Source organism: Mya arenaria, chromosome 14 (assembly GCF_026914265.1).
Source record: "Mya arenaria isolate MELC-2E11 chromosome 14, ASM2691426v1".
Taxonomy (NCBI): Eukaryota; Metazoa; Mollusca; class Bivalvia; order Myida; family Myidae; genus Mya; species Mya arenaria.
Window position 1 is genome coordinate 34,601,549 of NC_069135.1, and position 14,808 is coordinate 34,616,356.

At 35.5% G+C, this 14,808-nt stretch overlaps 1 protein-coding gene across 6 annotated transcripts in view; it reads right to left on the reverse strand.

The window, feature by feature from the left end:
- Positions 1 to 14,808, reverse strand: part of LOC128218289 (inositol 1,4,5-trisphosphate receptor type 1-like) — a 125,004-nt gene that overhangs the window by 66,110 nt on the left and 44,086 nt on the right. For 4 of the 6 annotated variants that reach the window (XM_052925932.1, XM_052925930.1, XM_052925931.1 and 1 more), the window contains exons 26-34: positions 14,093 to 14,191; positions 13,169 to 13,300; positions 12,479 to 12,604; positions 10,454 to 10,654; positions 9,411 to 9,662; positions 8,974 to 9,099; positions 7,155 to 7,283; positions 4,202 to 4,319; positions 2,869 to 2,892 (exon numbers count right to left, since the gene is read on the reverse strand). In XM_052925932.1, the coding sequence (XP_052781892.1) occupies positions 2,869 to 2,892; positions 4,202 to 4,319; positions 7,155 to 7,283; positions 8,974 to 9,099; positions 9,411 to 9,662; positions 10,454 to 10,654; positions 12,479 to 12,604; positions 13,169 to 13,300; positions 14,093 to 14,191 (1,207 nt within the window). The remainder of the gene's footprint in view (positions 1 to 2,868; positions 2,893 to 4,201; positions 4,320 to 7,154; positions 7,284 to 8,973; positions 9,100 to 9,410; positions 9,663 to 10,453; positions 10,655 to 12,478; positions 12,605 to 13,168; positions 13,301 to 14,092; positions 14,192 to 14,808) is intronic. The other 2 variants (XM_052925933.1, XM_052925929.1) reach the window with 1 other exon arrangement.

Genomic DNA, 14,808 nt, shown 5'->3' on the forward strand with positions numbered 1-14,808 from the left:
AAGATGGGACCAGTAATTATATGTAACAAACAAAAAGGGCATTAAACTGCACCGAACAAAACAACAGAACGTCTGGTTTTTGGAACAATAGAAACACTGCAAAACCTTTCCTGTACGTATACCTGTATGTGAAACTTCATGTAATCAAGAAATTGCACTACAATGCTCCAAAGGAACATTTTCTTTACGATTAACATTATAAAATTACTAAGTTAGTAGGTTATCCGATATGGGATATACGGGATATACGGGCCAATGGAAGCCATATTGGCTGAGAGCAAAGCTTAAGCCTAAATATCCAATATCGGGTCACGTACTAACCTGGTAATGTAAATATCACGTTAACAACCCGTTTATATTGATTATTTTATGGAAAATGTTTCAATTATTCATTGGAATCGGTGAAAATAGATGCCACTTTGGTTCAATATAATTAAGCGACCCAATATGGACCCAATAATGGAGTCACCATGTGACCAATAATGGACCAATGGCGTTGCTTTATTCATGTTGGATGAGTGATATATTTTATAATAACTTGGTCCTTCATTATAAGCATCAACAAAGTAGAGTTATTTGCACAAGTAAGACAACTCGTATCTGGTTTCAACTAGTACATTGTACACATATATTGATGATGTCACACTCAAAAGGTAGGTAGTCTACACATACAGGTACACGCACATGTATCGTTTCACAACCTCTCTAGATAAAACACTAAACTTTACAGTGTGGCGGTGGCTCACCATCAATTTGCATGGCTGAAGAAATATAGTGACACATACATGAAGGTACATGCACAGTCGAGAAATGATCATTCAGTTAAAGTGGCACTCTGTCAGTCCTACAACAGACTACTATATACGTATATTGGCACATCTTCTTTCGTTCCACGTTTTTGACTTGGCAATTTAGATATCATAAGGCAAGATGCATTAAAAATTGTTACCAGCACATTTTCTTTCATTCTGCATTTTTGATTTGGCAATCAAAATATCATAAGGCAAGATGCATTAAAGATTAAACAATTACATAAATTTTGTTGGAAAAATGCATTAATTGAGCCAATAACAGATTTAACAGCCTGTTAATGATCCAACACAGTGCCCTTGTAGCATGACAGTGTGATTAATACTAAAAAAGCCCTTTGACTTCTTTCAATGCCCAATACCAAATTCATTAACATTACTTATTATAGTCAGCTTTAAACAATATAAATAGTTTCAATCATTGTAGCAGCTTAAACAAAAGTGCATTTTTTTGAGAATTCATTGCATTAATGAAGCTTTTCTTGCTTTCAGCTCCATTTTTTGAAAGCTTTGTTTTAAAAACTGCGTTTCTTTTGAAACCTTAAATAAGCACTTTCTGTTGTAAACCTGCAGAGGTTTTTTTTGCATCTTTTTTGCAAAAAGCTAGGTAAGATTCTAAAAAAGATGCATATTTTTGGATAAATTTAGTATGTATCACACTGAGCTAATTGTTTGTGCTATTGCAATCTTTTGCTTTACATGCATCATATTATAATTATGCATTACAATGCATCAAGATGCATAAATACATGCTGAAATTTCACTAAGAAGTTCTAACATAATAAACAAGGTAAGAATCAGACAAGTCATGGCAAAATTACTGATGGTCTTGCTTTAGTATTGGCAAAATAAACTGGATGGTCTTGCTTTAGTAACAAGAAAGTTTCAAATTAAAAGGCATAACAGAATTCATGGTGCCTTTACTATAGACATTGACATTCACTGATCAGAGATACATAGACCAGTTCAACAGCCCAGCATGGAAAACAGAAGTTTATATATTGAAATATTACTTTTGCCATACCAAGTGCTAATAACAAAAGCAAAATAAAAAATTATTTGTCAAGATACAAAGAATAAAAAACACAAAAATGTCAAACGATCATGAAAAAATGAAAAACAAAATACACACAACAAAACACAATAATATTCATTCCATTCCTACACATGCCTTTGAAGAGTTTTCTAATCAAAGAAAACTCTGTCATGTAGCTTTACGTTAAAACCATTTCTGAACAAAACAAAATCAGGAAACAAAACATGAAAGGAGAGATTAATGATAGTGGGTGCCGACACTATTTTCATTATCTCAGTTACTCAAGGGGCATTACTCAGCAAGATCCTTAGCCAGAGTGATGGGTCATTGCTACACATTATCCATATTGACATTGTGAAAATGAATACCAATATTATAAGTTACGGTGTTAGCAGGTGACCTGATATGGGAGATATGGGGCAAAGGAAACCATATCGGGTGAGAGCGAAGCTTGATCCTGAATATGGTTTCATGCGCCCTGTATATCCCATATCCGGTCACCTACTAACCCTGTAGCGTATTAATCATGTTGACAACCTGTTTACATGTTTAAATGTTTCATTTGTTCGTCGGAATATTCAGCATAATCAGAAAATAGGTATTTTGGTACGATATAAATTCGGTGACCAAATATGGAAAAATATGGGGTCCCCGCGTGACCAGTCCTAGACCAATGGCGATACGTCATTTATGTTGGAGGCGTGATTTAACATTAATATCTGGTAAGCAATTGTTTTCTAAGATAATGGCCATTATAAAGATGACTTTGTTTGCATGATAAAAACAACAACACCAAGGCGGCAATAATATCTTGATTTTTATCTCCCAAAAACAAACAAGCTAAAAAAACAAAAAGAACAAAACACACTTGAACTGACACTGCAGGTTTAATGCTTCATCACATTAAAAGCTGCCAAAGGTGCAGCCAAATACAAGAAAAACTTAGTTGATGTTAGCCCATGATCAAGGTAAAAGTTTAACAATTAGCAATGGATATTTTTTTCACTTGCATTGCCCACTCACATGGGTTGGCACAAATCTGTGAAACTGCAAATTGTAATATAAAATATAAGCATTAAGTAATAAGTCCATTATTGTAAGAGATATTCGGCTGATCGTTCAGAACTTTGTTAAAGTAAGCAATCTTGCTAATGGATCCTTGTTAACTTTTTAAATATTTACTACACTGGAAGTTTAATGGACATAATCTATTAGATGTAATCTGCAGACCTCTGAAAGAATTTGAGAACATTGATTCAGCTTTGCCAGCTTTATTAAAATAAACAATCATTCATAACATATTTCATCTTTAAAGGGACTGTGTCACAGATTGGCATCAAAAAAAGTTTTTTTCTGTAATGAATCTCAGGACAATTATCTAATAGAATATGTTACGCTTTGATATCAAAATTGTAAAAAAATGTAACAAAATGTAAAAAAAAAATTGTGTCGGAGACCAGGTTCGAACCCGCGTCGCCAAAATTGTAGTCCTTCGTCTTACTCACTGCGCTAAAAAGGCTTATTCTAATAGGGTGACATAATTAAGCTATACACCTACCTCGGTAATATCACGTGATAATACGGACTAGCCAATCATGCATAAGGAATTAATTCTACCTGGTAGACATACCAAGTAATCTTTTTTAATGGAAAAATACAAAAAAAACTGCTAAACTATGTGGTACTTCAGTTAGTAAGTTTCAATGCATTGTACACATCGATGCCAAGTTTATGTCAGTTTTTGACAATTTTCTTTTTTTTTCCGCTATTTTATCATACGCGAGACTTTAACAGTTAACGACAATGATGTTAACTTTAACAAATTTCTGAACGATCGTGTGTGTTAGAGTCAAAAGCCACAATCAGGTCTGTGTTTAGGGATATATTTTAGTATGGTAGATAAAACCTGTTTTTTTAAACTTCAATAACAAATGCTAAGCAATATTATTTCAAAATGAAGCAAAGTTCTAATCATGTGACTTAAATACTTTGGCAGAAGTAGTGAAAAAGAGTGAATATGAAAACAGCCATTTAAATCCCCACAGCAACTATTAAAATGCATCTAGTACTTTTTGTAGCTGATTCACCCATGCTTTAAGGCATTTTTGCAATTGCTGCAGAAAATTTTCTAGACTACTACAAAACAAATACTTCAAAAGACATAATGAAATAAGGACAACAATAAAAAAAATACCAATGAAAATAAATTTACAAATGTAGTATTGCTTAAGAACTTAAGTTACAACAAGATTACTTCATTTCAAAAGTTGTAATAAAACCATAAAGAACGAGTATAACAAACTACACAAGATGTTAAAAGTGAAGAAACAATAAGCGTGAGAAGAGCAGTTTATACCTATGGTTGAGAGAGTCTTGATGCACTCCTGGACATGGAAACTCTGGCTGCCCTCCCAGTTTCTGTTGGAAAGACGGAACGCCCCCTGCAGGAGCTTCACAAACATTGGCTGACGGGACTGAAACAGTAGAGTATTAACGGTTTCTAACAGCTGATAATTTCATTCCGGAAAAATAGTCAGAAGCATATGAGGGATTTATGCCCAAAGCAGGGTCAAGGTGCTAAGACCCTTTCCAAATTGTTTACAAAGTCATATATATTCATTTTAAGGTACTACATACTTTTTACATGCAAACATCCTTGCAAAAAAAATCTTTACAACTGTACTATAGTCTGAAGTTAAAACCTCCGAATCCTGACTTATGAACCACTGGGGCCGTATTCAGTAAGCAACTAAGACTAGAATTAAAATTAAGATAAGAAACTAAGTGTTTTGATTGGCCTGTAAATTAAGGTGACCAATAGGCTGAATGTTATCACTGAGGGACGTCTAAGGATAGGGATAAGATCAATATTGAATACTGGCCCTGGTTTTGTAAATGGTAGTAAACGATGGACATGTAAATAAAAAATTAATACAAGAGGATCAACCTGACCACCAAGTTCATGTAGAAGAGGCCAGGGTGGTATTCAATATTATGTGACTCAAATCTTATGGTCATACATGATTGACTTAATTCACTGTATTGATCAGCTATTTATATCACCCAATCCGATTAGCTACATCGTTCTTAGATCCAATTAAGACCAATATTGAATACATCCCCAAACACTTTTTTTGTAGCTTTACAAACATTGGCAGATGCAATAAGCTGATGGTGAGGTTAACAGAGTTGCCTACTACTTATGATGCCATCATGCTTGAATGCTAAGTCTTTCCCTCAAGATAACAAATAGATGATTGATGTAATATTTTGTCCCTAAAAGGGCACAATAATGGTAACTCTTGAAAGATGTAAAACTCTTCTTCTTTTTTTTTAATGCATTATAATGTAAATTTGTTTGACTTCAATGGTAAAAAAAAATAAAGCATAAGATTTTATTACAGATAAAACAAGAGATGTTTGTCAAACATTATGCCCCCTGAGCGCCAAGTTGCCAGAAATATTTGGACAATTGAATGAAATATGCATGGACTGAAATGACAGCTGATTTGTCATTGGATGCATATGAGGCAGGTCATCTACTGGTCATACCTAATCTTCATGTCAAGTTTGATGACCATAGGTCCGGGAATTGTTGAGTTATCACTCGGACAAGCTTTGGTCTTCCAACAGACCGACCGACATGTGCAAAGCAATTATATAACCCCTCTGCTTCGAAGGGGGGCATAATTAAACTAGATGTTCACTGAAAACTGATACTTCAACTCATGCATTTAGTGACATATAAATTTCTACTGTCTACTATATAAGAAAATAAAATATGGACAATCAGAAAACCTTTTTTCAGCTTACAGTCACACTGACCTTGACCTTTGACCCACTGACCTCAAAATCAATAGGGTTCATCTGCTGGTCATGACCAATAAGCCTACCTAGTATGAGGTCCCTGGGTCAAAGCGTTCTCAAGTTATTGATCGGAAACCGTTTTTCATGTTAAGGTCACACTGACCTTGACCTTTGACCTCAAAATCAATAGGGTTCATCTGCTGGTCATGACCAATACACCTACCAAGTATGAGGTTCCTGGGTCAAAGCGTTCTCAAGTTATTGATCGGAAACCGTTTTTCATGTAAAGGTCACACTGACCTTGACCTTTGACCCACTGACCTCAAAATCAATAGGGTTCATCTGCTGGTCATGACCAATAAGCCTACCTAGTATGAGGTCCCTGGGTCAAAGCGTTCTCAAGTTATTGATCGGAAACCGTTTTTCATGTTAAGGTCACACTGACCTTGACCTTTGACCCACTGACCTCAAAATCAATAGGGTTCATCTGCTGGTCATGACCAATACACCTACCAAGTATGAGGTTCCTGGGTCAAAGCGTTCTCAAGTTATTGATCGGAAACCGTTTTTCATGTAAAAGCGTTCTCAAGTTATTGATCGGAAACCGTTTTTCATGTAAAGGTCACACTGACCTTGACCTTTGACCCACTGACCTCAAAATCAATAGGGTTCATCTGCTGGTGATGAGCAATACACATACCAAGTATGAGGTTCCTGGGTCAAAGCGTTCTCAAGTTATTGATCGGAAACCGTTTTTCATGTAAAGGTCACACTGACCTTGACCTTTGACCCACTGACCTCAAAATCAATAGGGTTCATCTGCTGGTCATGACCAATAAGCCTACCTAGTATGAGGTCCCTGGGTCAAAGCGTTCTCAAGTTATTGATCGGAAACCGTTTTTCATGTTAAGGTCACACTGACCTTGACCTTTGACCCACTGACCTCAAAATCAATAGGGTTCATCTGCTGGTCATGACCAATACACCTACCAAGTATGAGGTTCCTGGGTCAAAGCGTTCTCAAGTTATTGATCGGAAACCGTTTTTCATGTAAAGGTCACACTGACCTTGACCTTTGACCCACTGACCTCAAAATCAATAGGGTTCATCTGCTGGTGATGACCAATACACATACCAAGTATGAGGTCCCTCGGTCAAAGCGTTCTCAAGTTATTGATCGGAAACCATTTGGTATTCCGACCGACCGACCGACAGACCGACCGACCGACATGTGCAAAACAATATACCCCACTTTTTTCAAAAGGGGGCATAAAAAATATAAGTGATATTTTGAGGCTTTTTTAACTGGAGAATTTGTGGCAATGTATCTATTAATTGAAAACCTAATTTATAAACGGTAATATTTTTATCATTAACGTCAAATGGGTAGAACAGAATAATGCAATTATTTTTTTTATAATTTTTGACAATGACCTATATTGTGCACTTAAAAAACTTTTAAAGACATACATGTGATGTGTAATAAAATACTCTCAACACACCTGTATGGTGGTGCTCTGGTCGGAGAAAGGTGAGTTGAAGAAGGTGGAGATCACGTTCATCACGGTGATGGTTACATAGTTCTCCAGGGCAATGTCCGCATGGCGACGGTCATTGGGAGCATTCGATACCTGCAATGTTGAATTATTTTCGGAATAATTTAAAAAGTTCTGTGATTAAATATTTGAGTTTTATCTAGAGTCATCGGGAGTAGACTTTTGTATGAACAAGCCCGAATTCTCATACTATTGCTGGGCATTACATTTTTGAACAAGCCCTGCTATATAAAACTCAAAATTTGAGCAAGCCCGGAAGATATTTTACCAGTGCAGGGCTTGCTGGCTAAGTAAATCCAAGATTATGAGACAAACATTAAATAAAATATTTATGAATTATTATAGTTGTTTGTAGGCTTCCATCCTATTATTGTTTCTAATGGCGTTTTATTTACCTCCAACTTTGTTTCGGCCATGTATATTGTTCGTTTGTAACGATATACGTCATTTAATGTGAATAAATGACATTTTTTCAACTTCCATCCTGGTTTGTCAATTACTCGAAACAAATGAACTCAACTCATGCTTTTAAGAGAGTACTCATAAAGTAACTTTATAAAATGTTTGGAAGTACCGTAATACTCATTTTTACATAACATTACAAATAAACTTTCCAGAATAAAAATGAACTACTCGTGCAACTATGCAAGTGTCACTATTTCTGTCAACAGTGATAATGACTACTTGTTTTAGTTAAGTCGAGAATAAAACTTGACGGTACCGACCCCTTCGCTCACTCAGGGAGGCCAACCCAAATTTGTAAAAAAAGAGGAAAGTAGTAAGAAATAGGTGTTTATCACATGCTACACCTTGTTTCCGGTTTAATATAACCATCACGTATTTTTTTATATTACACATGTGTAATATAACATTGCTCTTCTTCTATTGGTCAGAAAATATATCGCTCCGCATTTATATAAAAAGTTAATTGGCAAAAAGTCACTGCTAATTGGTAATATTCCTGTATACCAAACCTTCAATTCTTATTTTATTTCTATAATAAATAATTGTTTTGCTAGAGTAGTTGAATTTCTTTCTAAATATTAAGAGGATAACAAAGTATGTCGTCTTGATATCTTGAAAAAGCAAATTTAAAAGCATCCAAAATTTAGTTTATTTTAACCGAAAATGAACATAAACATTATGACGTCACATCTACTAGATGACGTCATGATGTTTATGTTCACTTCCGGTATAACAGAAAGAAAGATTTCGTTAAAATTAAAGTGTTTACAGTGTGATTTTTACTGGATATCATCTGAGAATGCATTCTTAAATAAACAGAATTAAAACGATCGGGTATATATGCTGTTTTAAATAAATCCTGGTACTACATTCCTGCAATGCATGTAGCGCGGAAATGACAACACTTGGTGATATTCGACTCATAAGCCTCGCAGGTGAAACAGGTAGGGTTTTGTTTGCCATTTTATACCGGAAAAAGCATGTGATAAAAAGAATCTGACACTCGTTGTCATTTAATACCAATTTTTATTAAACTCGTCCAGGAAAACTGTTAGTAAGCTCGCCAAAGGCTCGCTAACTAACAGTTTTCCTGAACTCTTTTAATAAAAATTGGTATTAAATGACAACTCATGTCAGATCCTCTATATCCCTATCACACTATATACAAAAAATCGATCAGATAAATGGCAACAATTTTAATTTTTGAAGTTTTCTGGATAAAAAAAGGAAATCAGCTGATAAGAGGAAAATTGGCATCCCTGTTAACAAGTGCAAGACGATTATTTAGAAAGGTACTTACAATGGCCATATCTAGGAGGAAGTTGTCAAACAGTGTCCACATGTGGTTGTTGGCGTAGATTTCCTTCATCTCTACCTCTGTATCGATGTAGCAGTGGTTCAGGAAGTTGATGTACGCTGTTTTCACCTGAAGGAGGGGCGTTCATTAAATAATCAGGTAAAGAGGGTAGAGGTTTAGAAAATAGTTTGGTAAAAAGTATTATTTAGATATGCAGTGTTCTGTTTCTTTATTCATGAAACAGATATATATTCTTGGCTTTTATGTAACTAATACATTATGATTTTTGTTTACTTTTTTATGATTGTCTGACATGACTTTTATGCGGAGAGTATTTTTTATTTATTCTGAAACATTCAGTTATAGTTCAGTTAATTTGCTTAAATTAGACACTGTCAGCTTTTTATGCTTTTGTCAAAACCTGTTTAAACACCACTCACCTCAGGGATACAATCATTGTGTGTAACAACCCTCACGATATCATCCAGAGGCAGGAGGGAGTGACATTTAATCTCAGTGTACACATTCTTCCCTTCTGTACACAGGGCAAGTAGCTGGACAAGATTGATGTGGTAGTTGAGCACACTGTTTTCATCATTTCGCATCTCCTCTGACTGCATCTTCGACACAAGGTTTTGGAACGACCCTCGATCATTGTAGAATAGTAGTACTTCTTCACCAACATTCACCAGCTGAGGAATAAAAGGGGATTTATATTAGATTTTGAACAGCCCTTAATCATTGTGACACAAAGAAATACCATCTCTCTGATTTCAAACAATAGGAAAACACAACAACAGTCACTGATTATTTAACAACACTTTATCCTTTTTAGAAGATAAAAACCTCTCATACCTGTTACATATTCAACAGCAGCCAAATTAACTATTTTCAATTAATTTGTCTTACCATTTCACACAATTTTCACAACTAGTATTTCAAAATTTATAAAATTTGTGAAATTGGTCAAATTTTGTCATTTCAAGGGCTATAATTCTCAGGTTAATAGTGCAATCTGGCTGTTAATCAAATTCAGTCGCCATATCATGCTAACCAATAACCATTTTGACCCAGTTACTTTAAAATTTAACGACAAATGCTCAAGTTAGAGAGCAGGCATGAGAGTGTGACAGGGCTGAGAGAGAAGTCAGACCATTATCCCATTAAATATGTCTTCTTTGCTACACAGATAACATAAAAAGCATCTTTAAACATGTTCTACTCGGATTGTATTCAACAAATATCCTTACCCTTACTTAGGCCCCAAATCAGTGTAATGGACAATTGATTTCATCATCACCATAGTGCAATAACTCAATATCTGCTTCATTTTCTACATTCAGTTAATGAGTTATTGCACTAAGGTGATGTCATAGTCCAATGAACACCCTCATATTAACGCCTTACATTTAGACCAATGAAAACTACTGAATCATGAAATTGAGCTAAATAAAGAAACAACGATCCAAAGAGTAATTCCAACCTCAGCCATGACCATATCCTGTGTTTTGCGAATATACTGGTCCCCTGTCTTCACAACCGTCTGTAGAAACTTCAGGTACTGTACGTGGCGTCCATTTGTCTCAATGGCTCGGACAAAATGCTGGATCACATTGTCAGTGATCTCGTTTGCTAACCCCACATTGTCCTTGAAAATTGCTGTGCAGGTTTGGGTCTCCAATAGCTGTAATGAAAGGTTGCTTTATACTATTTTATATTAGCTGGGTTATGAAGGTAGCTTTAAAGGGGCTTGACACCAGATGGTCCCAAAATCGGCAAATACACTGTTTTCTCAAAACAAGCCTAAAATTGTCAACGCGAGCTAGTAGAAGGCCAATAATAAATAATTTTACCTGATCAAAATAATAAAGCAACAATTATGTTGCTGTCTCATCTGTGTTGAAAATAGCGTATAATGGTTTCCAAGTTTAAATCATATCTGTTTATGAGTACCGAAGCTATTTTTAAACTTACTGGGACAACTCCAGTAAATTTGGTTAGTTTCCTGTTTTTGAAAAGCCACGAAAACATGACCATAGTTGTTCTCAAACTTGAGACCTCTTGGGCGAGAGGCAGATAACAATATAATTATACCAAGTCATTCACCACAGAGTAATGTTGTATTTTAAATGTCAGGCAGCATGAATTTAAAAGAAGTATGACATCTTTAATATAACGACACATCTTAACATAGCACAGTGCTCTATAATCTATATGTAACAATGATTTCTGTAAATTAAAGTATATATTTAAGAATATGAGAATAAACTGATTTTAATTTGAAACTAGAACTCCGCGAGTCGGATGTGTCGCCTGACGAATTATTTACTGTCGACATTATAGCTGTTAGATTGGCATTTTATTCATTTATAGACAATGATGTTGCCATTTAACTTTCAAGTGTAGGTGGCATTTGAACCCTCAATCAGATATACCTACGGAATAAGTTTCAGGTTGAAACCTCCTATAGTTTACGAGATATGCCCCGGACAAAACCTAAGCAGGAAAATTAACAAAGGGCAATAACTCTAAAAATATGGCAGCAAGAGTAACGGTTCTTGTGCACTGCACTTGCCCTCAATGAGATCTATCTAGCTATGAAGTTTCAAGTTGATACCTCTTATATTCTTCAAGATATGCCCCGGACAAAACTTTAAGCATGAAAATTAACAAAGGGCAATAACTTTAAAACTAAGAAAGCAAGAGTTACTGTTATTGTGCACTGCACTTGCCCTCAATGAGATATATCTAGCTATGAAGTTTCAAGTTGATACCTCTTATATTCTTCAAGATATGCCCCGGACAAAACTTTAAGCATGAAAATTAACAAAGGGCAATAACTTTAAAACTAAGAAAGCAAGAGTTACTGTTATTGTGCACTGCACTTGCCCTCAATGAGATCTGTCTAGCTATGAAGTTTCAAGTTGATACCTCTTATATTCTTCAAGATATGCCCCGGACAAAACTTTAAGCATGAAAATTAACAAAGGGCAATAATTTTAAAACTAAGAAAGCAAGAGTTACTGTTATTGTGCACTGCACTTGCCCTCAATGAGATATATCTAGCTATGAAGTTTCAAGTTGATACCTCTTATATTCTACAAGATATGCCCCGGACAAAACTTTAAGCATGAAAAATAACAAAGGGCAAAACTCTAAAAATATGGAAGCAAGAGTAACAGTTCTTGTGCACTGCACTTGCCCTCAATTAGATCTATGTACATATGAAGTTTCAAGTTGATACCACTAATAGTTTAGGAGATATACCACGGACAAGCGAAAATGGGACACGGACGCCGCCGGCGCCGCCGCAACCGCTGCCGCCGACAAAAGTAACCCCTATATGTCTTCTTTTCAGGCAACACAACAAAAACTATATTGCTCTATGCTCAAAGTTTAATGCAATGCTGAAAACTAGTAAACATCATCACAGAGGACTTGTAATGCTTACAATACCCCAGCTGTAAGAAAAAGGTCATGCTTACAATAAATCAACATAAACACCTACCCCTGCAGTTAGGAAGAGGTCAAGACTCTGGTGCAGAAGTCCCTGGTTTTGCTGGTTTTCCATACAGAATGCCTGCAGAAACTCATGGGCTAGTTTCATCAACTCCATCATGCGGACATCAGAGTGCTGAAATACACAGGCAAACATTTTGTTTACACAAAACACTTCCCTCATTCGGAAAAGGTTAAGACTATGTAGTTAGAAACCAGTACTATCATGGTGTCCATTTTGAGAGGCCATGAGAAATAACCCTAGTTGGGATCAAACCCACAACATCTTGGGTGAGAGGTCGGCACCTATACCACAAGACCACTCTCACCCTAGTGGGGATCAAACCCACTACCTCTTGGGTGAGAGGCCAACACCTATACAACAAGACCGCTCTCACCCCTTAATAGTGTTTTTCTTACATATTGCCGACTTAAGTGTGCCCACTTCCTCAGAGATGTATACATGTGTAGTATTGTTGACAATTTTTTTTCGTAAAAAACATCCATTTTCAAAAGTAAATATGAAGAACTGCGATCTAATCCTTTGTCAACAGTGTTTTATCACTGGTTCTCAGACATTTTCCCAAAAAATGGCTCATTCTAAGCCAAAAAATAAAAAAGTTGTGGAAAGGGTCCATCTGTAAGAAAAATAATTTTTAACGAAGTTTGTCGTAATTGAATTTAGCGTCAAATGAATTACCTTATCATATGGTATCTGTAGGAGTTCGAGTACGACAGAATAAGCACTCATATTCCTCAATAGCCTTTGTTCATGTTTCTTGGCCTCCATCTTCCCTGGTTCAACACACAAGCGCGTCAAGCGTGTCAGGATCTGCAATATCATTATTCTTAACATTTAATTTGTTTAGCTAACAAGTATTAAAGAATAGTTTTCAAGACCTACCGGTATGTCTTCACGAGATGTCTTCCCTGTGAATCTGAGACTCAGACTCAGAAATGGGAATTTATAAATGTTATAAATTATCATAAATGTATTGGGTTTTGACATAATATGTGTAAATGACTGTTAAATGTTGAATTTGCAACATATATGGCCAGTTTTACCATTATTGCTCGATTGTACAATAAAATGAAGATATGCAGTTTTGTGTCATAAGTTTCAAACTCTGCCTCAACATGTAAGTAAATATGGACCCAGTACTATCTAAATAAAGGATGGATGTCAATTTCTTTTACTGCATATTGAGTGTTAATAATATTGCTTTCAAACTTTTCCTTACATTTATTCTCTTAACATATCTCATGTTCTCAATTCCATCTTTAAACTTTATTTGTCACAATATCTTATTCAGTAGAAACTTCAGTCATAAAATAGAAACAATACCCAGTCATCTTGTCAACTAGAATAATTTTGTTTTGGTGTATGAAAATTTCAGTAAATGTGAAGAGAGTGCCACAAACTAAATTAAAAGTTTTGATAATGAAGTCAAAGTTACTGGCTAATAAACATTTCTTAAACTGGCAAATCAAGTTTTAAGTTGCGAAATAAATATTATAACTCCTCAGAAATATTAATTTGAAAAATTGATCGTAGGATACATGTATTGATAAGATGGGCCCATTATGTATGAAGCTTCATGTTGAAAGTCACAATTTATGTTACCTTCTTGATTGTCCTGTAGTTGTGGGCTGCCTCACCCTTTATTGGCGGTCCAAGGTCAAGGTCAATGGGGGAACCTTTCTCTGCTGCGAGCCCTTTGGACTGTAACAAAGAGTTAAAATACCTCATGTTTATACTCTCTTTTCTTAACAACACTGAACACAGTCAAAATCTACATTTGGTTACCTACAAATATATAAAACATAATGGCATTGAACGCCCTAGGCAATACATAATCAAGGTAGAAACATGAACTTCATGAACTTGTGAATCCTGAGTCAAAACAAAGGTTCAACTACTCTGTAAGCTGACATTCCACCAATGGGTACCTGATAAATTAATAAAATTTCTGGGTAGTATTCAGTTGTTGTCAATGGTCAAAGCTCTTTCGGTTGCTGTTCAGCAGTTAATCTTAGCTCTCCAATAATAAATTCTTTCAGTTGCTGAAAAGCAGTAAACCTTAGCTCTACAATAATTAGTTCTTTCAGTTGTTGTTCAGCAGTAAATCTTAGCTCTACAATAATTAGTTCTTTCAGTTGCTGTTCAGCAGTAAATCTTAGCTCTACAATAATTAATTCTTTCAGTTGTTGTTCAGCAGTAAATCTTAGCTCTACAATAATTAGTTCTTTCAGTTGTTGTTCAGCAGTAAATCTTAGCTCTACAATAATTAGTTCTTTCAGTTGCTGTTCAGCAGTAAATCTTAGCTCTACAATAATTAA